This window comes from Musca domestica, unplaced genomic scaffold (assembly GCF_030504385.1).
Source record: "Musca domestica strain aabys unplaced genomic scaffold, Musca_domestica.polishedcontigs.V.1.1 15, whole genome shotgun sequence".
NCBI lineage: Eukaryota > Metazoa > Arthropoda > Insecta > Diptera > Muscidae > Musca > Musca domestica.
Genome location: NW_026712207.1, coordinates 10,805,366 through 10,831,440, shown reverse-complemented (window position 1 = coordinate 10,831,440; position 26,075 = coordinate 10,805,366). Strand labels below are relative to the sequence as shown.

General features: G+C 35.7%; 1 protein-coding gene across 1 annotated transcript; it reads right to left on the bottom strand.

The window, feature by feature from the left end:
• Positions 1-285: 285 nt before the first annotated feature.
• Positions 286-25,807, bottom strand: LOC101891125 (uncharacterized). Its single transcript, XM_005185760.4, has 6 exons — positions 25,743-25,807; positions 6,545-7,781; positions 1,511-1,725; positions 1,107-1,294; positions 753-1,029; positions 286-684 (listed from the first exon to the last, which is right to left on the bottom strand). The coding sequence occupies exons 1-6, from the start codon at positions 25,777-25,779 to the stop codon at positions 407-409; spliced, it is 2,232 nt and encodes a 743-aa protein (XP_005185817.2). The 5' UTR covers positions 25,780-25,807; the 3' UTR covers positions 286-406.
• Positions 25,808-26,075: the final 268 nt, after the last annotated feature.

The window sequence follows — 26,075 nt, the reverse complement described above, 5'->3', positions numbered from 1 at the left end:
TCAATTTGTTCGAAAGATAGCGTGATTACAACAGACAGACACACAGACGGACATGGCTAAATCGTCTTAGAATTTTACGCTGATCAAGCATATGTATTCTTTGTTGGGTCTGACATGAGATTTCGAGGAGTTACAAACGGAATGACAAAATTAATATACCCTCCATAGTATGGTGGATAGTATAAAAATGCTTAAAAAAATATGTTTATATCAATATTTCTTTTATTTTCAATTTATATTTTCTAAATTTTCAACATTTAAATTTTATTGCCAACATAAAATTATTTTCATTATTTTTTTTACAAATTTTAGATTTTTATGTCTATTCTTATATTTTTTTACCACACATTTTCTTTAAGATAATCTTAAAAAGCTACTTAAAATCTACATAATATAAAAATCTCATTTAATCACTAATATCTTTTTGACCTAGACTACTACTCATGGCCATGGGGTTCGGCCCATTGCCGACACCACCCCCACCGCCACCACTCAATGGTCCAGCACTTGGCTCGCCATAACCCAGCTCATCTGGACGAAAATAGGAATTCTGCATGCTGTACAAACGATCTATGGGATTAATCATAGATGTCTGTGTAAAAGGCCCCATTAATTGTTGGAATGTGGAATAGCTCAAACCCAGTATTGTATTGAGGATGGGTTCGTTGGTTTTATTGCAATTTTCTGCAAAAGAATTTTTTTATTTATTTATTAATCTCATATTTTGTTGCGAACAAACATTTTCAATTTACCTTTATTGGTTTCTATACAACTGAAGGGTGTGCCATCGTTCTCATCCTTGATGCATGACCTCAGCTTGGCCATGGCCTCTGATGATGATGCCGTGCCATAAGGAGCATCCATTAGCGATTCTGTGTCGCTGTGTGCCTCATCTTTGATTTTGGTCATATTGCTATTATCCGACTCTTGTGAATCTGGAGAGTCACTGTTGCCCTTGGCATGGCTGCCATCCAATTTGGCTTTCTTTTGAATCTTCTTTACCTTGGCTCGTTGATTTTGAAACCATACCTGGAGAGCCAAAGGAAAAATTAAAATAATTCGATTAATCAAATTTTGTTATTAAACTCCAGCGGCACTGTGGTTACCTGTACAATCCTTAAACTTAAGCCTGTCTCCTTGGCCAGATTCTCGCGCACTTTACGGCAGGGTTTGGGTGATACTTCAAAGGACGCCTTAAAGGCTCTTCGTTGTTGGGTATTGAGTATGGTGCGTGGCCTCTTGGGGCCGCGTCGACCATCCAGCTTTGGGGCAAACAAGTCATCGCCATAGAAATCTGTTCGCAAAAACACAAGAGAATAAAATTTAAAATATTCTTTTTTTCTCTGAGATTTCTGCTCTACAAGCAACAGCAACAAATAAATTACTTTCCATATCGCATTCCTCAAGTGAATGTATTCTGTTTTTTGTTAGCTTTTAACATTTTGCTGATTTATTTATTGTGGCTTGTATTGGCTTTGCTTGGCAGCTGGCTAACATCTTCCATACTCACCGTATCCTTGTAGCATTTCCACTTCCTTTTCGTAGTCGAAACGACAAAACAATTGGCCCTGTTTCACGACATACTGCTCACCCTTCTTGAGAATGGCACCGCATACCACACAGGCGAAGCACTTCAAATGGAAAACATTTTCGAGTGTCCTCATCACCAGTTCATCGGCGGCAATTTTGTGACCGCATCCAAGGCAACGATTACGCAGAAAAAGTCTGGGTGTGGGTGTGTGGGAGGAGTAAATATATTAATTTAAATTGAGATTATTCCGTTTATTATAATAAATAAATGTTTAAAGAAAATTGTATTTATCCCAATGCATTGGGGTGAAAGATGGAGAAGAAGTAAAAATGTAGATCTAGGTATTAACGAGTATTGAATGCAAAAATAGACATTTTAGATCCATTAACGGCAAAAACTTTACATTTTGCAAAAATATTGTTAATGTCGAACCATCATAGTTTGGGGATTCGAAAGATCAGGAAGACCTTTTATCAGTGGGATAGATGAGGTTTCGTGAAATCGATGCATAAAGGTGTAGTAACTTTAAAAATAACTGACATATGTTAGTCCCGCCGTATTGAAACAACTGGAAGAGGATCTAATAATTTTGCAAAATTCTAAATTTTACCTTGAGATTCTTTGTTATCCTGTTAAAACTCTGGCCTTTTAATTGGTTGGACCCTTAAATTTACATGAAGTGAATTTATCCGCATGCGCGAATATCGACCATCTTTGGGATTTTACTTTGCTGACCTTTTACTCACACTCACCCGTTGTATGGTTATATAAGGAGAAGTGTATATTCAAAATACTACATTCAAAAAATTTGGGAGGAAAATGTGTATCTTTGACAATTCCTTATAGCGGATATAAATATTAAAATTGCTTCGTGTTTGGCGATTTGGAAGAAATTATATACCGATAATGATTTAATAAATTCCCGTAGAGAGTTATCGTTTGTTGAAGATAGCTGGATTCTAGATTCTACTCACATCCGAGTTCTTCCAAGAAGACATACTTTCTGCAAGTCACCCTTGGAGAAAAAACGTTTTAGCTTAGAACCTTCTGGAGATTTTCTATGGATTCACTACACTCTATTATTTTTTTTTGAAAGAAATTATACCTACTGTAGTTAAATATACCTTTAAGGGGCTCTTTGAAAATAATATCTTCTAGAGATACCAGGCTCTTAAAAAGTCTTCTATATGCAGAATACCACCTGAGTCTTCCAAAAAAAGTAAACTTTTCTAATGTATGAAGAGCTTCCTGAGGTTTTCTTTTGTCAGACGTGTCCTAGAGGTCCTTAATATACCTTTCAGAGGTCTTGCAAATACTTTTTTAGATGTTTTTAATGACAGAAAATTTTTCCAGAAAAAAGTTATTCGTGATGGAATTCAAGCGTGATAGTGTGATTTCTTTACATTTGGCTGGAATACCACCGTGATACTCGTAGCGTAGTCAAGGAAGTGGACGGAAGAAAACAGCAACATCAGCAGAAATGGTTTGCAAAGTAAAGAAGCGACTGGATCGAAACCCGCGTGGCAGTGGCCGAAAAATAGCTCGTGAGCTGAATATATCGCAATGTTCCAATCGGCAAATATTGAAAAATGAGCTAGGGGTAAAGTCATTGAAATTCCAAAAAGTGTAAGAACTTATACCGAAACAGAAAGAAAATATACTCAAAACTAGTGAACTACCGAATTTGGTTTTCTCCGATGAGAAAACATTCTTTGTCCAGCAGTTTGTAAACAAACAAAATGATCGTGTTTACTTGCCAAAGAGGTAAGCGGAAAATGTGCACTTTCGGTTGCGAAAATATTCTGGAGGTTGTATTAAAGCCTTGGGCACGCAAACGGCACCTTCGCTCTCAGCACGCGCCACCCAAAAATGGTTACTAAATGAGGTTCCTCGCTTCATTTCCAGCGCACAATAGCCACCAAAATCTCCGGATACCAATCCGTTGGATTATTGTGTCTGGAGTATTTTGGAATGCAGGGTTGGCATTAAAAAATACCGAAGTGTCGTGTCGATCACCTCAAGCAAGCGCTTCGCCGGGAATGATCCAAAATACCTCAGAGCAGGGAATGATCCAAAATACCTCAGGGCAAAAATTTAAAAATTATTTTGTTTGATTTTGTTGCAGTTTTTTTCTCATCCTGTGTGCAGTAGCAATTCTAGAAGTCTTTCATAGACATCAAATCATTAAGACCTTTAAAAGAGGTGGAGGTTTTTTCCTTAGAAATCCTTAAAGATTTTTTCTACCTCCAGAAGACAAAAAAATGGTCTTTAATCCTGAGTATAGTTTAAGACAGTCTTCTGTTCGATGAAGATTTTCTATCGATGGAAGGCTTTAAGTAGTTATTCTCTTGATGGTAGACCTAAACCAGGCTTCTTCCAATAGAGGGAGACCTTGAAAGGGTTGTCTTTCCTGGGGGTATCTTCGATAATCTTTTTCCTTTGAAGACCCTAATAAGGTCTTTTCGTCATCGAATAAAGTAAAATGGATTCTTATCCACAGAAACATTGAGGGCGTTTTCCATTCGTAGATGGCCTTGATAAGGTTTTTTCTCCTCAGAAAACAGCTTACAATCTTCTGTGAATCTTGAGAAGGTCTCCTATCACAATATATGACACAGAAGTGTTTCAATTCATAGAAGATCTTCAGAAGGCCTTCCATCAGTGAAGTGGAAGACTTTGTAGAGGTGTTTTCTATATAGAAGACCTTACGAAGTAGTTTATCGTCTTCCAGAGAAACATTGAGAAAGTGTACTATCTATAAAGCAAATACTTTTCTTTTGTCCATGGAAGACCCTGAGAAAGCATTCGGTTGATAGATAATTTATAAATATTTTTCATAAAAATGCTTAAGAATGTCATTTATCAACAAAAACCCATGGTTGGTCCTTCAAACATAGAAAACCTCGAGAAGACCTTGAATCTATAGAAGAGCTTAAGTAGATATTTTGTCCACAGGTGGACCTAATCAATATATAATTCGATCCATCGAAGACCATAGAGACGATTTTCCACCTAACAGAATATCTTTAAAGGGACTTCTGTCCTTCTCAAGTTTTTTCATCGATATACATAGAAAACCTCGAGAAGACCTTGAATCTATAGAAGAGCTTAAGTAGATATTTTGTCCACAGGTGGACCTAATCAATATATAATTCGATCCATCGAAGACCATAGAGACGATTTTCCACCTAACAGAATATCTTTAAAGGGACTTCTGTCCTTCTCAAGTTTCAACACATTTTTAGGATGGAAGAACATCTTAAGATACTCATCTGCTACTCGAACCCTTCTGAGACTCAATTCCTTCTCATTTATACCAAGACTATTCTTTGGCCAGACGAGATACAACTACAACAACCGGATATCATTTATTTGATCACAAAACTGGCGCCCGGACATAATCCCCATTGCAATTATGGGGATTATGAATGGTTTTTTTCGGTCATAACAATAAAGTTGGGATTATGTCCGTTGTGGAAGAGGACATGGGGAGTACGACCGTTTGCTGTGGGGACTACTTAAAAAATTATTAAATGTAGTACACTTAGGTTCGTGTTAGCTGATGCGGTACATACTCAGAGGAGAAAACCTCAATCCCTGGCCGAAGGTCTCCTATTTACAAAAAATGTAAAATTTAGAAAGTTTTGGTTTGCGTTAGCCGGTGCCGGACATACCCAGACAAGGAAATCTCAATTTTTTCGCCCACCCGTTTTTGTCCGATTATTGTAATGGGGATTATAAACCGTCCATTAAACTGCGAGACAAAATACAACGCAAAGTTACCTAAATAGATCGGACAAATTCCATTCCGCGATATAGCGTTTTCAACAATTTTATTAATAAAAATACGAGGATTATTTGGTTGAAAATTTTAACTCTCAAAAACAACCTTTTGTGATTCTCTTAAGGGTTAAAACTGCGCGTACTGATATTCCAAATTTTAAAGATTTCAATAAATCTTAATCCGAAAATTTATAAAAAAGCTTTAAAGAGTGGTGAATTTGTCCCCTCTCATACGATAAGCTCTATTATTAGCTCTACTTTCATAATTTCCTGTAATTCTTGAAAAAAATAATAATTTTGTCGCACAGTGTTACTAAGACGAGAACATGAAACCGAGAGTAATAGAACCAACCGCTAGGGTCATCTACATTGGCGTGAACACTATACAGTCGACTGCTATAGCACTAACGCCATTCCCAGGACATCTAAAAGGTTACACAAAAAATGGAAATTTTACACCTCCCATTAAGGTTTGTTGACCGTGAATTGGCCCTGGCTGACCCAGGGCTTACTTGAGCCTAAGATAAAACCACTCGTGATTCCTTTATAAGAACGTTTCTGCGCAGAATATCCTGGATTAGACCTTCAATCTATAGAACAATTTTAGAAGTTTTAATATGCATATAAGTTTTCTTTTATTATTTCGGGACCTCCTTAAGGCTCATAGAGTACCTTTGAAAGATCTTCAATGTTTAGAAGACCTTTGGAGGTCGCTCAGATGATCTTCTAGCTATTAAACACCCTTTAATCAAAAAGGTTATTAAATTAAGCTATTAAATAGCTGTAGAAGTTCTTTTAGCTTTATAACCTATTTTCTCATTCCTGGTCTAATAGACACTTCATTTTATGAGAAAAAAAAACTTTTGTTTTCCTTTTTATCCAAAATGCACTATTTTAGATTTTATGACACCTAGCTCAATACACGATTTAAATTTAAACTTCAAATCCAAAATTTGTTTCGAACAAAGAGTTTTACAAAACTCCACTGCATTAGCAGATGTCAATGGCCTTAGCATTTCACGGTAATATCTAAAGAATCCTTTTGCAATGGAATTTCAGTTCAATGTATCCAAGAGGCATCTTCAACAATTTGCAAAGGACATTCATTCATTTGTGTGGGTGAGAGAGTGTGTGTGTGTATGTATGTATGAATGTATTTCGCCCATGGGCATGGGCAACATACATTCCTATTTTACAAATTCATTCATTCATTGGTTCGTTCGTTCATACCTTTCATAGTCGATGCGACAGTAGAGTTTGCCCTCGCGACTGTAACAGGAATGCACCAAATGCAGCGAGCATGTTGCACATTTAAGGCAGCTTTCGTGGAATGAAGTGTCGACGACACGCATTATGTAACGATCACAAATTGGTTGGCAACAATAGCCGCAGGCCAGAGGCGACAATGAATTGGAATTCGGGGTAGAGCACGAGACGGTTGCCGAGGAGGAGGCATTTGACGAGAGCAATGGCAAGGATACGGCCGGACACAGGGCATCAATTACGCTCAAAGCCGAGGAGGTGGAAGAGGAGGAGCAGGAATGGTTTAATGGGCCACCATTGTTCAATTGATGTTGATGCTGATGATGGTGCTGGTGATGCTGTAACAAGTGCTGTTGTAGAGCGAGAGCCGTTTCAATGTTGTTGTGATTGCTGTTACAATGCATGGTGTTGTTGTGATTGTTGCTGTTGAGACTATTCAAATTGCATTCGCTTAATGTTAAACGGTTGGCTGAACACTGAAGAATATTTAAGGCCTGTTGGTGTTGTTGCTGCTGCTGCTGTTGCAAGGATAGCTGCTGTAGCTGCTGTTGTATGGCTGGTGGTCCTGGGCCACAGGGATTTGTTGAGGATTTGTTATCATTTGTCCGTGCATGGCCATTGATGTTTGTCGTTGTTGCTGATGTTTGACAAGTACCAACATTGCCATTGTGGTTGCTACAACTTCCGTTGACAAGTGTGGAACACGATGTCATTGTCTGCTGTTCAAGCGTCGCATCCCCACAGTTTGTTGTACCACTTGTTGTTGCTGTAGGATTGCTGCCATTGTCGTTGTTACTATTTGTCATGTTGTCATTAAGTGTTTCCTGGCCGCCGATACTGTTGCCGTTGTGACCACAACCTCCTCCTCCGCCACCATTTTGTAGCTGTGCACCCGAAGATGAGGAGATGGAGGACGTTGCGGAGCAGGAGGAGGCACATTGTTGATGGCGTTGATGATGAGACGAAGAATTCCCAGTTGTTGGTGCCGAATTTGCTGGTGAGGCGGAAGTATTTGCTGTTACTGTTGTTGTTAACATTCTTTCATTTCCGTTCATGGCCATTAAAGAGTTGCTGAGCTGTTGAGGATTTTGCGAATGACTCGGGTGTTGTTGCTGTTGGGTCTGAGTATGCTGGCCATTTGCTTGTAGCAATAGTTGATGCTGTGTGATTGCTGCCGCCTGACATGGTTTAATATCCAATGGAACTGCAATGGAATGAGAGAGAAGGAGAGAAAGAGATAGATAGAGAGGGAGAAAAAGAACACAAAGACACAAATCAAATGCCGGAATAAAAGTTTTTGAACAATTTCGGGATTATTTTTGTTTGTAGTGACACTATTTACAAGTTTTGCCCCTGCACAGTGGGATGAATGTACACAAATTATTATAATTTAGTTTTTAAACATTAAATATTTTATAAACAACAGAAAAATAAAAAAGAGGTCTTTAGGCCCTGGAATAAATTTTCCAAGTCTTTGCGGTATGGACTAATTTTGAATAGACCTTTTGGTAGAGATTTTTAATTCTTTCAATCGAATTCCAGCGAATGTAAAGAATGCTACAGAATGCGTTTTTAATAACCTCGGTCTGCATAAGGTTTTTTTAAGGGGTTATATTATATAAAGTACTCTAGAGACTTCGAGATTTCTTCAGGGTTCGTTCTATAGCAATGTTTTTGAGGGTCCTCAGTATAAAAAAGACTTTCTGAAGGTATTCGGCGTTCAGAAGCCATTTTTATAGCCTATAGAAGATCTCCTACCTTTAAAAGATTCTTTAAAGGTGTCTCTCCAGAGGTGAGCGTTGGAAGATATCACTTTTATTGCATTCTGAGACCTATAGAAGAATTTTGCTACAAAATATTTAATAGAATAATTTGACTTGCTTCGATCCCGTCTAAAGGGTGTTCTTGACCATATTTTGTAAAGTAGTATTTGTTATATTACCGAAAACACTATATACCTAAAATACAAGAGTTCCAATGAATCTTTATCCGAAATTGTCAATTAATTATGAGGGGGAGAGGGGAGGACTTACCCCATATTTAGAATATATTTGAAGATTTTCTGTCTAAATAACATATGTTCTTCTTACATTAGACCGCCTGCTTCTGGAAATATTCCGTTGGTCTCTTGTCTATGGAAGACCTTTAGGGGCATTCAAGGTATGGACCTTTTCTAAAGGGGTTTCTATCCAAAAATGGCCAATTTAGGTCTTCTGCTTAAACAACGTCGATAAAGGTCCTCTGTTTGTAGAGACTGTAGAATACCCTTTGATGATCTTTGGTCTATAGAAGAAGAAACGTCATCGATCTATAGAAGGGTTTCTGTCTACAGACGACCTTTTGAAGATATTCACCAAAAAAACACCTTCCAAAGTCTTCGGTTAATTGAAAGCCTTTGGTCTATAGCAAACCTTGTGAATGTCTTCCGTCTAAAAAAGATTGTTTTGCGTTTACAGAGAACCTTTTGAAGGCCTTCCGCCTATAGAGACCCACGAAAGAACCAATGAAAGTCTTCGGTTAAAAATTCTTTGAATTTCCCTTTTGCTCGTCTATGGTAGGAGATACTCCCTTCTGTTCGTCTTTGGAGGACAGACTCCCTTCTGCTCGTTCTTCGAAGTCAGGCTCCATTCTGCTCGTCTATGAAAGGAGAGACTTCCTTTCACTCGTCTATGGAAGGAGAAATTCCCATCTGCTCATCTTTGGTAGGATAGACTTCCCTCTATTCGTCTATGGAAGGATAAACTTCCATTTGCTCCCTATTTTAGGCTCTTCTATGGTAGGAGAGACTTCCTTCTGTTCGTCTGTGATAGAAGATGCTCCCTTCTACTCGACTATGGAAAAAGAGACTCCCTTCTGCTCGTCTTTGGAGGACAGACTCCATTCTGCTCATCTATGAAAGGAAAGACGTCCTTCTACCTGGTGTTTTCTATCTATAGAAACTCGTTTGAAGGAAGGAATACCTTTTAAAGTCTTGGGTTTATAAAATATCCATTGCAAGCTGTTAATCTATGGAGAACCTTGTGAATGTCTTCCGCCAAGAGACCCACCTCAACCCTTATGAAAGTCATCTGTTAAAAATCCTTTGAATATCTTTGATTTATAAAACTCCTCATAAGGGTAAGTATCAATAGAAGATCCTATCGCCTGAAGGTCATCTTTCTTGGGAAGGTCTTCTTTACTTTTAAAATCTCTTTAGAAGATCTGTGGAGGTATTCTACATATAAAATATCTTGTGACCTTTCTACATATAGGGGACCCTGCAAATATTGTCTGTATTTAGAAGTCCTTGTGAAGGATGTGTCTTTAAAAAAGATCATATGCATGTCTTCTGATATCTTTTGAAGGTCCTCGGTTTTCAGAAGACTTTGTGTAGGGATTCTGTCTAAAAAACACCTACCGTCTCTAAAAGATTTTTGATTTTGTGAAGGTAGTCTCTTTTTAGAAGATCATGTGAATGTCTTTTGATATCATGTCTATAGAAGACTTGTTTTCGGATTCTGTTTAAAAAATACGTACCGTCTTTAAAATATATTTGATAGGCCTTCGACAGTGCAACCTATCAAAATAACCAGAAAAAGGTCTTTTTGCCCATATAAAACCCCTATGCGGCCTTTTCTTGTAGATGTCTTTTAGATAAGCTTCTGTCTAGAGAGTACCTTTGAAATGTTCTCTTGATATAGAAGACCTTTTGGAGGCCTTTTGCCATAAAAGAAAGTCTTTTCTTAGCAAAAGACCTTTTTTCCGGGACCAGTCATTTAAAGAAGACCTTACAAATATCTACTGTCTATATAAAGCATTTTGAAGGTAGTTTTCTAAACTTTTTCTAAATTACACTTCAATTTTTGAACACCTTATTTCCATAAGAGGATTTCGGAAGGTCTTATCTGTCTTTGAAGAAGTTTTAAATGTCCTGTTTATAAAATACGTTGTGTATTTCAAGTTGTCTTTTGTATAGATCCCGTTTTTCTATGTATATATCTATATAAGTCCTTCTGAGGGGTCTTATTTCTAAATTCTTTTCCACTTTTGGAAGGTTTTTTTGCTATAGAATATATTTTGAAGGTCCTTTGCCTTCATTTAAACCTTTCGAAGGGGTCTGTATGCCAAAAATAATTTTTAAAGTTCATAAAAAAATCATTTGTGGCATTATATGTCTGTAAGCTCTAAAGACGGTCCTATGTGGACAGAACCAATCCCAACAATTTTTTCACTCATCCTACTGTATTCATTGAAAATTGTCTCATTCTCTCCCCCCCTTTGAACCTCCGGTTGTAATAAAGTTTTATGCAATTCTGTTTGTTTGCGGTTTCGAACAGGATTTGTTTTTGTGGCATTGTTATTATATTTTGTTCGTCCTTTGATTTACAACAAATGGTCGCTGTTACCGTTACTCCAACCACTGCTCTTCGTGGAGTAGTAGTTGGCTAGTTGGCAATGTTGTTGTTGTCGTTGTCGTTGTCGATGTTGTTGGAAAGTCCAATGGTCAGTGGTTGGCAGTTGTTATTGGTCGGACAGTTGCCTGTTTGACTGGTCGGTCGGTTGATACTTTAGTAAATTTGTGGTTTTGTAATTATTGAAATAACTGTTGAAAACGAATACACAAACACAACCAGCTGTCTGTTTTTTTTCTTTTGGATAGTGTCATGAAATTTGTGTAAGTGTGTTGGATTTGTATATGACGAGCCAATCTTTTTATGGGGAATGGAATCAAAAGTGGGGATTTGAATAAAAATTTAATGAAGTTTATAGAATATTTAGAAACAACATTTTCCAAATGCTCAACTCAAATGGCAATGTGACAATTGTTGCAGTTTTCATCGATAGAGGAAGGATATTAATGGAAACGCTGTAGGGATTTACCGTAGGATTGCCGATGGATGGATGACTGTGGGTGTATAGAAAATGAGAATTTATTTACATATTTCTTAACAGGAAGACCTTTAACAACATCATTATCACATTTTTGTGACAGTAAAAAAGACCTCTTTAAAAACTCTTTAAAATCCACGATTTTTCAGGAAGTCCATAATAATCGAAATCCACGATTTTTTATGCTTTTTAAAAAATCATGACTTTTTTAACCTGGAAGTACTTGAAATAAAACGAACTTTTTTTTAACAATAATGGGTATGATATTTTTTGAAAGTTTTGCATTTTTGGTGAACGAATTGCAAAGAGGGGTGAATCGATATATGATGACAGTTTCAATAACTTATATGACACTTTTTTGTATATGTGAACATTTTGTGGGGGATATAACAAAAGTTGTTTATAGGTATTAGTCCGTCCAAAATTAAACAGAAATTCCAAGGACCAAATCTTATATTCTAATCTAGAGTGATATTGAATTGTTCCAAATTGAAAGTGTTCCAAAACAGGATATAGATGAGAAAACCTTTTTACAGCATTAAATGGTATATACCATTTTAAACCATAAGGCTCATACAAGTTTTGAAGCGTGATAGAGGACGAACCTGCCAATTGGAGTCATTTTTGAAACAATTCCGACTACGGAGCTACTTTTGGAAAGTATCTGTAGTTGAGTTCCTATCCATGAAATAGAAACACACTATTTCCCTTCATAACTACTCATTCTGGTCGTAATTTTTTTGTTCGTCTATGAGAACATCTTTCTGATAGTTTGTGTTCTACGCCTACGAGAGTATTCTACTAAGAATCAGTGGTCGTCTGTGTGATCGTCTACAATTAGACCAATCGCAATATTCCATTCGGCAAATGTTGAAAAAATTCCAAAAAGTGCAAGAACTTACACCGCAATAGAAAGAAAATAGGCTCAAAAGAGCTAAAGAGTTGCTGCGCTTTGTCGAAAGTGGTGAACTGCCGAATTTAGAATTTGGTTTTCTCCAATGAGAAAACAGTCATTGTCCAGCAGTTTGTAAACAAACAAAAAATCGTAGTCAGCTGAAAATGTGCACCTTCGGTTGGCCACCAGAAATAACTCAAGCGCCGGCCATGGTGATGGTGTGGGCCGCCTTTACAGCCGATGGTCACTCTCCGCTCGTATAAATCTACCGAATGCCGAATATTATCGCGAAAATATTCTGGAGGGTGTATTAAAGCTTTGGGCACTTAAACATTTTGTCGGCAGATCTTGGACATTCCAACAGGACTCAGCACCATCGCACTTAGCACGCGCCAACCAAGAACGGTTACAAAATGAGGTTCCTCGCTTCAATTTCAGCGCACAATGGCCACCAAAATCTCCGGATACCAATCCATGGGACTATTGTGTCTGGAGTATTTTGAAAAGCAAGGTTGGCACTAAAAAATACCAAAGTGTCGATCACCTCAAGCAAGCGCTACGCCGGGAATGGGCCAAAATACCGCAGAGCAACATTCGGGCAGCGGTTGATGGTTTCATTGGCCGTTTGAAGGCCATGATTCGTGCCAAAGGTGACCAATTCGAACAAATCTAAACTTATTTTAAAATTTAATGGTATTTCCGACCTTTTTTGCTTTCATTCAATAAAATTAAAAAAAGTGAAAATTATGGCGTTTGACTTTGTTGCAGTTTTTTAATCTCACCCTGTACATAGAGATTTATTCATCTCTGCTATTCAATAGCTTTCTTCATGAAGGAGAGGCTCCCTTCTGCTCGTCTATGGTAGAAGAGACTTCCATCTGCTCATCTATGGAGAGTGACTGCCTTCTGTCGTCTATAGAAATATAGGCTTCCTTCTGCTTGTATATAGAGAGGTACATTCGTTTCCGCTCCTCTACAGCTTTGCTTATCTATAGAGACACCATTGAGGGATTCCCTTATGTTCGTCCATAGAGGGACTCCTTTAAGTTCGTCTATAGAGAGACTCCCTTATGTTTGTCTATAGAGAGACTCCCTTAAGTTTGTCTATAGAGAGACTCCCTTAAGTTCGTCTATAAAGAGACTCCCTTACGTTATATGAGTATCTTTTCCCTTTTGCCTGTCTTTAGAGACACTCATCTGCTCATCTATGGAGAGACTCCGTTCTAGTTTCTGTAGGTGTATGAGTCTCCCCTCAGCTTCTACTAAGACAACCTTTATAATTTTACGATTTGAGAAACCCACAGTAACACTAAGATTTCATGATTTTCGTCAATCTTTCACGAGATCTAACTTGAAGAAAACAATGTTACTAAAAGAACCGACCCCACCTGTTTCTTTTAAGGCCATATAAGATTATTTCACCAACTTTTAATATTGGATATAGAAAATATTGATAATAATGGGAATAGGTATATTTAAAAAAATATATTAATTTTTCTGAAATTTAAGTTAAATTTTCTTAACCCCGAAACCAGTAAAATTCCCGGCATTCATTTCCGGTTTCGTGGCCCTGAATGAAATACCACATAATGGACATCTATTGATAAAAGATTTCTAAACATCGAAGAAAGAGGAAGATTGAAGGACCTTCAGTTGATGACAACCCACCCAAGAATCTTCTAGAGAGAAAATTACTTTTCAATGTTTTTTATAGGTCTTCATATAGGGAAGCCCATTAAAAAATATCGAAACACTACACCTCTACACTTTCCCCTATTTTATATAGAATATCTTAGGAAAAACCTGTTGGAAATTGTATACAGCTTTTATTTATTTTATCTCTGTTCATTGAACATTCATCGTATTTGCCATCCACAGACTTACCAGCTGGTATACAGATAGGTATATAGACCCGTTCATTTTTATGGTCTACATGAAAAAAAAGCACCCACAACTTGGACCCCACAGAATTGTCCTCCTTATGACCACTACAGTACATGTCGGTGTAGCTCTCATGTTGTTTGTGGTGGTAAAGAGTGGTTTTCAGTTTATGTATGTATATGTGTGCAATGACATTATTATCCTTTGTACATGAATGTGTGCGTATGTGCACAGTTGCTGGTGTGGATAATGTTGTCTCAATTTATTGGTTAAAACGAAATAATTTAACCACATTTTCATGGTGTTTTGCAAGAATTTGTTGTTACATTTGTTGCTGTTTTCGCTTTGGTTTCCATCGTTTTTTGTTGCTGGTTTTGCATGAAATCAAATGCTCCTCGGATAGCCAACAAATATTTTTTGTACGCAAATATTTAAAGAGTTACAGACATTGTTGCATATTTGCTTTTACATACATTTATATGTACATACATATATAATTTTATATATAAAATATTAATGTAGGTTTTACATTTTATTTAATTTTTTTTTATTTAAACATTACAGCGAATATAGGTTTCAACTTTTATCGCTGAGTTTGATCATTTAACACATTAAATGAAAACTTAGAACATAGTCAGATTAGTCTGGAACAATACGAAATTGATTGAACATAGATTTTTTTCTAAGAATAAAATCACTCATTTCAAAAGTATATATTTGAGGCAAAGACAAATACGAAATTTAAAATTATTTCTTTGTTTTTTATCAAATATTTTTTCAATATTTTTAGTTTTGTAGTGACTTGATCCACTGTAAATAATACTGTTATTTATTTTAATATATTTACAGATTGTGTGTGTTTTCGATATATTATCATGTGGTAATTCGAAATATGCAACGTTGGCCATAAATATCATCGACAGCATCAATCAGGTATGTGAAATATTTCAATGATAATTTCAATTATTTTAAAACGGATTTTTCGTTGTTAATGCGGTCAAAATATGATGTGAAATGTGTGTGAGAAGAATTAATGCGGTAATGGGACGGTACAATTGGAGCAAATATACTCAGCTCTTAAAATTGATAATTTTGGTAAATTTTGTCATTGACCCAACTAGGAGGAAGGGTGAGATATTCTATAAATAAAACACAAAAACCTTTTCTTCCTTAAAGGTGACACTTGGGAGAGGTTATACACACAGATGACTTTTAAGAAGAGTTGTAAGACATACAAATCCTTTAAAAGGCCTTATTTATTCTTAAAATGCCTTTTTATACTCTACACCACAAAGTGATCAGGGTATTATGTCTTTGTGCATTTGTTTGTAACAGGCAAAAGGAAACGAGATAGATCCATAGTTCCTTTTGAATCACTTTCTGAGTTGATTTATGCATATCAGTCCTTCTGTCCGTCCGTCCGTCTGTCCATATATTCTTGTGAACAAAATGCAGGTCGCATTTATTATCGGATTGAGATGAAATTTTCCATACAACATTTGTTTGGCCCAAGGACGAACCATATTGAAATTGGAGATAATCGATAAAAAATTAGATATAGCTCCCATATATATCTTCGTCCGATTTGCTTTTTATTGTGCACCAAACGTGTAGTATCAGCCCGAATAGTATGGAATTTTGCACATACAACCAAATTAGGCCTAAAAATAAGTATGCCAAATTTGATCGAAATCGGTTCAGCTATATCTTAACTCCCAAATATATTGTTCATCCGATTTGTTATTTTTGTCCTCCGCAGCCGTAATATGCACTCTGTAACAACAATATTTGAGGAAATATATCAAATACAGCTCAGAAAAACATTTGCTAAATTTTATCGAGATCGATTCGGATTTGGATAAATCTCCCATATATAACTTCGTCCGATTTACCTTTTATTGTGCACCAAACGTCTAATATTTGTACAAATGGGATAGAATTTGGCACTTACGACCGAATTGAAGCTAGTATGTCAAATTTGGTGAAGATCGGTTCAGATATAGCTAGAGATCCCATATATATTGTTTATCCGATTTGTTATATTTGTTACCCACAACCGTAATATGCACTCCGTAACAACGATATTCAGGGAAATATATGAAATACAGTTCAGAAATATCCTTGCCAAATTTTATCGAGATCGGTTCAGATTTGGATATATCTCCCATATATATCTTTATCCGATTTCAAATTAATTGTGCACCAAATGGGCAATACAAGTACGAATTTAAAAGATACAAATGCTTCGGCATAATTAGTCCTTTGAACTTTAAATTATAATTACAATCATAGCGTATATTGTTGAATTCTCCCATAAAATCTTTTAATTGTTATGTGGAGCTCTACTAAATTAGCAAAGTAGTGTAGGGTATCATAAAGTCGGCCCCGCCCGACTTTAAGACTTTCTTTACTGGTTTACATATGTTTTTTTTAATAGATTTTCAAGGACTAATATTTTATTTTTTTTGCCAAGATAAGTCCAAGTTGGGCGCTCGTCTACGATCTTAAGGTAAGAATACATAAAACGCTTTTTTTGGCTGGCTTTTTCTGAAAAGAACAAAGGAGCGTATGACCAAAATCGAACTGAGTCAACCTAAAACTCCTGTACGATGAAGTCATCCGATGTCTAAAACCAGTTAAAAACGCTTTTATGTACTCTCACACATTTAACATTTATGGAAATAACGTTGATTTTCTTCGGATATTGTTAATATAGAGAGTATGTATCTGCCGTTATTCTTAGGATGCTATCGATTGCCGTTGCAAGTAATGATGAATTTTAGCAGTATATTGCGCCCATACTTCTGACGATATTGCGGTTATTTGACCAGATTTTTGCAAATTATTTTTTTCTTTGATTTACCCTGTAGTAAAATTCGTCAAACTAACGGGAGGACACACAAGGTAATTTTGAAGGGATTTCCCTATGGAAAACCAAAATTCACTCGTAGCGACATATCTACCAAACCTTTTTTGAAAAGACGAACAAATTGGTCGACTTCGTTACGTTTCATTCCCACAAAGGGTTAAAATAGGTCAATTTTTAATATAGAATTCAAATTCCTTTCCACAAATTGTTATGGTATATGAATTATTATACCTTATACATGCCAAAAAATCACCGAAAATGACTGATGCGGTCAAGAAATAATGTTGTTTGTTAAAAATCATTTCTATATACATACATATCCACAGTAATATCCACAGTCTGTATATACTAATGACCAGCGAAAAATTCTTTTATCGAATTAGTCATATCCGTCTGTTCACCTGTTTTTCGGACATTGATGCCAAATCCTCAATACGTTTGCTTCCGCGTTATGTATAATCTGTATATAATTCCACCTTCTGCTTTTCGTTATTTTTAAAGTTTAGGTCCTAATTTCCAACAAATTCGCTACGATTTGACATTTCGGAATCTCAATTTTCATACAGCCCTTGCATAACAATACCTTTTGATTTGAGGTATGAGATATTATCTGATATTTCGGACACTTTACGGTTAGGTTAACTCTTCTCAAAAAAAAGTAAAAAAAAAACAGAAAGTTCAGCCGGGCCGAACTTTGAATACCCTCCACCATTTAGAACGAATTTGAAAATTTTCGAAAAAGATAACATTCGCCAAAAAATTCCGTTATATTAGGGTCTGTACGACGTTCACCTACATAGGCATTGTTTGTCACAAGCCATTACCATATTCAAATTCGAAACTTGAAATAAACGGTGAATAATGTAGTCAAAATCATCAAAATACCGTACTTAGGGAGGTACCGTTATATATAAGTTATACGAAGACCTGGACCTGCATAGACAATTTTCTGTCACAGGCTGTAGCTTCCATTACGAACTTCAAATACAACATGGTGGAGGGTATAAAAACACTTAGTTCATTAAGCGATATAGGAAATCGTGCACCTAAATAGTCAATGTTCTGCCGCCGGAGCCAGAACCCATTATGAACTACAAATACCAATTTTAGATAAATCCGTGGAAAAATGTGGCAAAAACTATCGAAATACCGAATATCGGGTGTACTGTTATATGGCTATACAAAAACATGGACCTGTGCATAGAATGTTGAGCCACCGGAGCTAGAACCCATTATGACCTACAAATACCATTTGATAGACACATCTGTGAAAAAGTGTGGCCAAAATCATCAAAATAGCGAATATCGGTAGGTACCGTTATCGGTGGCTATACCAAAATGTGGACCCATATATATTTCATTTTCTATACCAACCATCTGAATATAATGAAGCTTTACGTCAAATAATGTAGGCTGTATCGTGATTTCAACAGACAGACGGACAGATAGATAGACGTACATCGTTAAATCAACTTAGAATTTATGGGGTCTACGACGAATATTAAGGGATGTTCCAAACGGAATGACAAAGTTAATATACCCTCCTTTTCAAGGTAGAGGGTATAAAAATACCTAACATAGAGAGTTATCATTACATTGGGGTCTATACGAAGACGTCGCAAAATCATCAAACGAATAGGAATGAGGAAGTGCAGTTATATGGGGCTATACGTAGACGTGGACCTGCATACGAAATTTTCTGTCACAGGCCGTAGTACCTGTTACGGCCTGGAATTACGAAATTTGAAACAATTCCTGTTAATAATGTTGCAAAAATTATCAAAATGCCGAATATAGGGAAGTGCCGTTATACGTATGGCTGCTATTCGATGGATGGACCAGTATAGACAATTTTTAGAGAAAAACCAACATTTAGAGAAAAATCAAATAGTTTGTCAGAGAAATGAACTATCAAATGTAGATATCAAAGGATTTTTATCAATCCAATATCAAAGGATTTTTGTCGAATCTCAATTCCATTTCCCAACACCAATTTTTTGTTTTTTTAAAGACTTTCTGACAAGAGTCTTTAATTTTTATACAATCTACCTTAAAAAGGAGGGTTTATTAACTTTGTCTTAATGTTTGTAACATCCCTAAATATTCGTCGTGGATCCAATAAAGTTAAATATTCATAATCAGCATAAAATTCGATTTAAGTCGATTTAGCTATGTCCGTCTGTCTGTTGACATCACGATACAGCCCACATTATTTGACGTAGAGCTTCAAAATTTGGCACAATATTTTTGTATTTTGTCTAGGGCGGTTAGTATTGAAAATGAGATATATCGGTCCATGTTTTGGTATAGCCGCCTTATATCTGTACCTCCCAATTTGTCAAAAAGTGGCATTTGGTTCTAGCTATATGTCCTCTTTTTCGTATAGCTCCCATATAATGGTACCCACTGATTTTGCGAATTATAATAATCCAATTTTCTGTCACAGACTGTACCTAAAACGAACTGTAAATACGAAATTTGAAACAGTTCCTGTTAAAAATGGGCAAAAATTTTAAAAATATCGAATATATGATAATAACGGTGATACCGTTATATGGGTGCTATACCAAATGTCTGAGTAACATTTTATCAACCTGCTTCCACTTGTTCGGAAGCTAGAGTGATTTCACCAGACGGACGGATATCGTTAAATCGACTTTGGGTTTAAAATTTATATTTCGAGGTGTAACAATCTGAAGGACAAACTTAATAAATCCTCCATACTATGGTGAAAGGTATAAAAACTATTCATAATTTCACTTTCAGAGGACTTCCAATTCATAAATCAACTTATGGTAGCTTTTACTTATTTTTGTTTTATTTGAAATTGGCTCTCTATAAAAAAATCTTTAGAAGAAATTGCTTTTCAAATACTGATCCTAAATGCGAAAAATGCCCAACTCTTGGTAAATCACTTACATTGTCAGGACTCAACATTTACATCAAGTAGGTCACTCTCCACAACTATTTTTCCACAAAATTTGACCATATTGCCTAATTTGTTTATCAACAACAAATCCCATTGATTCCATTGACTTTTCAGAGGATTTATGTCCAAATCTTGATGCCATAGTTTTTGGTGTTGCTGTTGTTGTTGCTCCTGTCAGCGTTGTTGTTATGAAATAAATCCGATTAAAGTGAAATCGATATGACAACACACGTCAGACACTACTGACGCACAGTTAGTGCTGGAACGAAGCTACGAACAATGTGAATGCACAATGAATTCCAACTCACAACTCAAAATTCTGTTCTTTTCAAATCCAACAAAATCTGGCGGCATATGTTTTTGTTGTTGTTATGTATTTTTTCGTTTCCTTAAACATTGGCTCTTTGGCATTTCAAGCATCCCCTTTTAGCCAGCCGTAAAGGAAAGGCGAATGGAAGAGGGTTTGCCCGACTAAATCATTCAATGATTTAATTTTATTTCAATCGAGCATTGAATTCAATTCAACGCTCAAACAGAATTGTTGGTAATTTGCCATTAAGTGGAAGGGATGATGATGATGAGGATATTTCCATATGGGAAAATCTCCCCTATTCACCCCCTTGTCCTTTGGCATGCTTGGAAGAGCACATTTCGGTTGCTTGCGCGTTTGCCATGCCAGACGTTTATTGTCCGTCCTTCGGGCGTTCATTTCTTCGTTCATTCATCCCATATCATTTGATTTGGATCGTTGTTGTATTTGTATTCGTCTGCCCTTGGCACATTAGTTTCTAATTAGTAAACAAAACGTTTTATCATTATCCTCGTGGCATAGAAGAAACGGAGAGAGAGAAAAAAGGCAGCAACAGCATTAATGTTTGGTCTTTCGCATGTGGTTGTCCGTCCTAACAAGGGTGGCCTTTGTGAGTTCCTTTTTATGGCGTTTAAAATATATTTCGTTTTTTTTTTCTGTTGTTGCATTGAACAAGTGTAAATCTTTGCTTATCATGCAAAGTCATGTTTTAAAGGCATATGCGGAATTTCTCTGGTCATGCTATGCCATACATACGGAAGAAGGGCATAACTGCCGTCCATGGTGGCAGCGTAACAGGTGTACTATCCGTGTGATTGCCAACTCTAATCAGATTAGAGAGTAGCCGGGGATATAAAATCAAATCACCGAACAATGACTCTGCGTGACATTTTAGAGCAGCTTAATGTATTATTTCATTGTCTGGCAAAAAAATATTTTGGAGCTATTGAAGGATTGACTTCTGTTTAGATTTTTGTTGGCTCGTCCTTTGTTGGAAAAGTGATGAAAGTAACACCTTCTAATAAAAAAGAGCTCTGCCTTACAAAAATGTCCTAGCAACAGAATTTTAATAAAGAAAATTATTTTTGCTTTGTTGAACATATGTTATATTAATAATCCTAGTTGTATGGGGAAAAACGCTTGAAACCGATCTACCGTTGTCTGACCATCTGCGTTTTGATAGATGGGCATGATATCTCTCGAAGGGTGTATGAGATCATCAGTCTCTCGAAGAGTGTATGAGATCATCAGTCCTTTGTCTGCTTGGGCGTACGAAAAAGTTGAACATTTAACAAGTAAATAAGCAACTAAAATCGGCCGGGCCGAACATTTTATACCCTCCACTATTTGGAAGGAAGTTGCAAAATGTTAAGAAAATTTCGACGAAAAATACCGTTTAAATGAAAAAAAAAAAAATGACTATGCGAAGACGACCACCTGCATTCGCATTTTTTTATCATAGGCTGTAGTACCCATTAGGACCTTCAAATACGAAATTTAAAAACAATGCCGACGAATAATGTCGTTAAATCATAAAAATACCGAATATCGAGAAGTACCGTTATGTATGGACCTGCACGTACAATTTTCTGTCATAGATTGAGGTATCCATTGCAAAGTTCAAATATGAAGTTTGAAACGGTGAATTTAAAATCATTATCGTCATATACATAGGCTTTAGTACGCATTTCGAATTATTAAATACGAAATTTGAAACAATTCCACTCTATAATGTCTCTAATACCATAAAAATACCGAATATTGAGAGGTAAGAAAATCGAAACAATTTCAATCTTTAATGTCGCTAAAATCATCAAAACACCGAATGTTGAGAGGTACCGTTATATGGAGTCTATACCAAAACGTTGACCCGACATGACCCATTTTCGGAAAATTTGTGTGCAAGATTTAAGCCTTCTATCTCAATTCTTTCGAAAGATGACGTGATTACAACAGATAGACGAACATCGCTAAATCGACTTAGAAATTTACGAAAATTATTAAAGACGAGAAATTTACGTTGTGCCTGACATGAGAATTTCGAGGAGTTACAAACCGAATGACGAAGTTAATATACCCTCCATAGTACGGAGTACATAGTACATTTTCGCCAATATTACATCTTGTGTCCACTCTCCCCAGTATTTTCCTCAAAAATTGATTAAAGTTCAAAAAATTAATTTGTCACAATAAATAAAGTCACATAAATCAAGACCATGAAGAAGGGTTAGATGAGAAAATCAAAATGTCGTCCAATAAGAATAAAACTTAAAATACGTGAAATCAGTCTCTGAGTTTCTTCAACTTCGTGCATGCAAATATTTTTGCACACATTTGAGTAAGTGTGAAAACTATCCACTTTATTTTATTCCTTCACACAAATAGCCAACATTTCGAATATCAGAAGATTTCTATCAAATCTCCATTCCATTTTCTAACCCAAAATTTCTTTTTTTTTTGTAATATTTTGTATTTTTGTAATATTATTAAAAGGCTTTCTACGTGGTCAAAAGTATTGGATTTTATTAATTTTTTACAGGGTATTGCTGACCATTTTTTTTTTTTTGAAAATGTTATTAAATAGCTTTCTGAAAAATAATAATGGGGTTTCAAAAATAAAAAAAATTAAAGTTTTTTGAGAAACTATGATGTTTAAATAAATGTTGTAAAAGAGCACCTGAAAGAGTGTCCGGTGTTTTTTTAATAAATTTTACAATTTCCTAGCCGAAAAGAAAAAAAAAAATAGAATAATTTGTAAGGTATTTTCTGATGAAAAATAATAGATTTTTTTGTAATATATTTTCATTGAATTCTCTGCAAAATATCGTAGAGTTCAAATTATTCTCGTGAATTGTAAAGAGACTTTTCACTCCTTCTGTTAAGTGTCCCACAAAGGACCAAAATTGTTTTTATTCATAACTCTCATAAAATGCAAATTTATTCTCTGGCAGTTCCACACAGCATTATATCTATAAACATTCGATCTAGTATAAAGAGGGAATGTGGAGAGGGAATGAGAGATTCATGGTACGTCCCCCAAAAAAGGTTTATATTAATATATGGACACATGCTGAGGATATATATCTTTCGGAAAACGGGCTGAAACTTTTAAACTTATTACTAAGTAAATGCAACTGATATGTTGATTTTTAGGATATCCATCTAGTTTTGAAATTTTGTCTTTGTGGAAAAAGCTGTTCTCTCAGAGCGAATTTAGAAATGCAATCTTTTACTTTTCCTTACAAAAATATGGGACTATACACAATATTTTTTATATCCTCAGCAATATGACTACAACCATATGTCATATGGCATTTCATGCGTGCATGGTCTTTTTAGACCAAATCCGTTTCAGGACATTTGGATTCGATCTAGGGGTGTCTCTCCGTCCGAGGAGCGTCTATCTCGAATCCGATTTGGTCCTTAGTTGGCACATCGTAATATTATTACCAAACTTAGATCGAGTTCGGTGATGGGCAATAGCGTTCCACTCCATTTGGAATGAAGATTCTGTCAATTTTTTTTTTCGAATATTAAAATCGTCACTTCTTGGCCGAGTGCTAATATTTTTAAGATTGTATTTCAAAACAATTCTGGCTAACAAAGGTGGATTTTCAAATACCTTTTTGGCCAGAATTGTATAGAATATTGTTAACAAAGTTATACCCTCTGCATTTTGGCTGCCATGCCTTATCGAAATAACGGGTTTACACCCAAGTTCTCTTTGGGCAAAATCCATTCCAGGATATGAAATGAAGTCGATCTAGCGATGTCCGTCCCTCCATCTGTCTGTGTGTCTGGCTGGTACGCACGATAACTCTCGAAGGAAGCAACCGATTTGGTCCAAACTTCGTACATGGAAATTTTAGTAATATCGTTCTACTGTCAATTTTTTTTTCGAATATTAAAATCTTTGAAACATCTTCATCGGGTGCTATATAGAGGATTTTTAAAGCCAGTATTGTATAGAATATAATTAACAAGGTCTTCATGGATTTTTATACCCTAAGTCACATGGCTACAGAGGGTATATATCATTTGATAGGTCCAAGACACGCCTTATAGAAATAACGGTTTTATGCCCCTGGTATCTTTGGACCAAATCCGATATTCGTCCCTACTAATGTTTGCGCACGATAACTCTCCAAGGGAGTATCCAATTTCGTAATTTATTTTTATTAGCATATTATTGTCAATCTTAGTTCGACTTCGGAGATGGACAAACCACCCCCATAAAAGGTCAACATTTTTAAAGAGAATAATGTACTTCAAGAAAGAGAAAGGATCATTACATTTTGTTTAAACTTTGCATATCCTAATATTTTATCTGTTCTAGGTCCGGTGTGAAACGAAATTTTGAATAACCAAAACCAAAGTAAACATTCGATTCTTTCTATTTCTACCAATACAAGATCTAGTGTAAGGATGGGGGATAGGTCGGATCAAGTGCTATCATTTTAAATATAGCTTCTTAAAATCTTTTTGTCCAAAAATTATGGATTTTTTGAATCCGTCATTGTCAGTTTTGGGTAGAATTTTTCTAGCAAAATCTATATGAACAAAAATTGTGGATTTTTTGAAAATTTAGAATTTCATCAAGGACTTCTTTTCAAAAATATTTTTAAGGTTCTTTATCCAAAAATTAAGTTAAGGCTGTTTACGGGTTTAGAAAGATTTCTTCACAACATTTAGAATATTTTTTATTGAACTCCTTCTCAAAAATCGGGGATTTAAAAACAAATTTTCAATGGCTTCATAAGAATATTTTTTAAATAATTTTTGCAGAAGTTTTCTTAAAAAGCAAAGGCCTCTCCTAAAAAATTGTTAATTTGGCACATGAAGTTATTGAGAGAGTGTTTTTCCAAAATAATTTTTTTTTTGGTATGAAACCATTGAAATGTCTTTAAAATCCAAAATTTTTGAAATGAGTCCATAAACAATTTTCTTTAAAATCTTTGTTTATTTATGGGGAATAATAATACAAATCCACAGTTTTTCGTCGAATATCTTTAATATAAATAAACGTATGTGAATATTGGCGACAAAACGACTGATACTTTCTAAGATCAAGAAAGCAGCCTCAGAAATAGACTTTAAAAGAAGCATTTATAGTCTGTCCAGAGAACTTTTGTTCATGTCAAACAAGCAATTGCTACCCAGACAATTAAGTTTTTATTTGATTTAATTTACATTTTTTTTACAAAAACAAAAAAATTGACTTGCAAAATAAGTTTGTTGAACAGGTTCTTAATGTTGAAAGGACCGCCGGCGTGGGCATAAACTTAGCCGTCGGAATTCATGTATATATAATTTTTGTGTAAGAAGTTTAGCATTCCGACGGTTAAGTTCAAATATTCTCGGTGACAAAAAAGGACTGTGGCGTTTCAAACACAATTTTTATGACATACTTACACATTCCCATTTGCATGGGATGGTGTTCCTCAATCATGATTACGGTTGGCGAACTCTTTAATGTATTCCAAATTCAATAGTTAATGCTGTTATTTATGATCTGGTGACACTCATTTTTTAAAGATAATATTTTTGGGGTCTGCTCTCAAAAGTCCTTCAAGTGTTTGAATTTTTCAGAAATATTTATTGCAGTTTTTGAAGGCGTTTATTTTTTTTGTGTCCAATTACTTAAATGTTGTTAAACCCACGCACACATCCACATCAATCGCAATCTTATCAGGATTTTACAAAAAAGGTTTTTATAAGAAGTTCATTAAAGCTTTAATTGCTGGT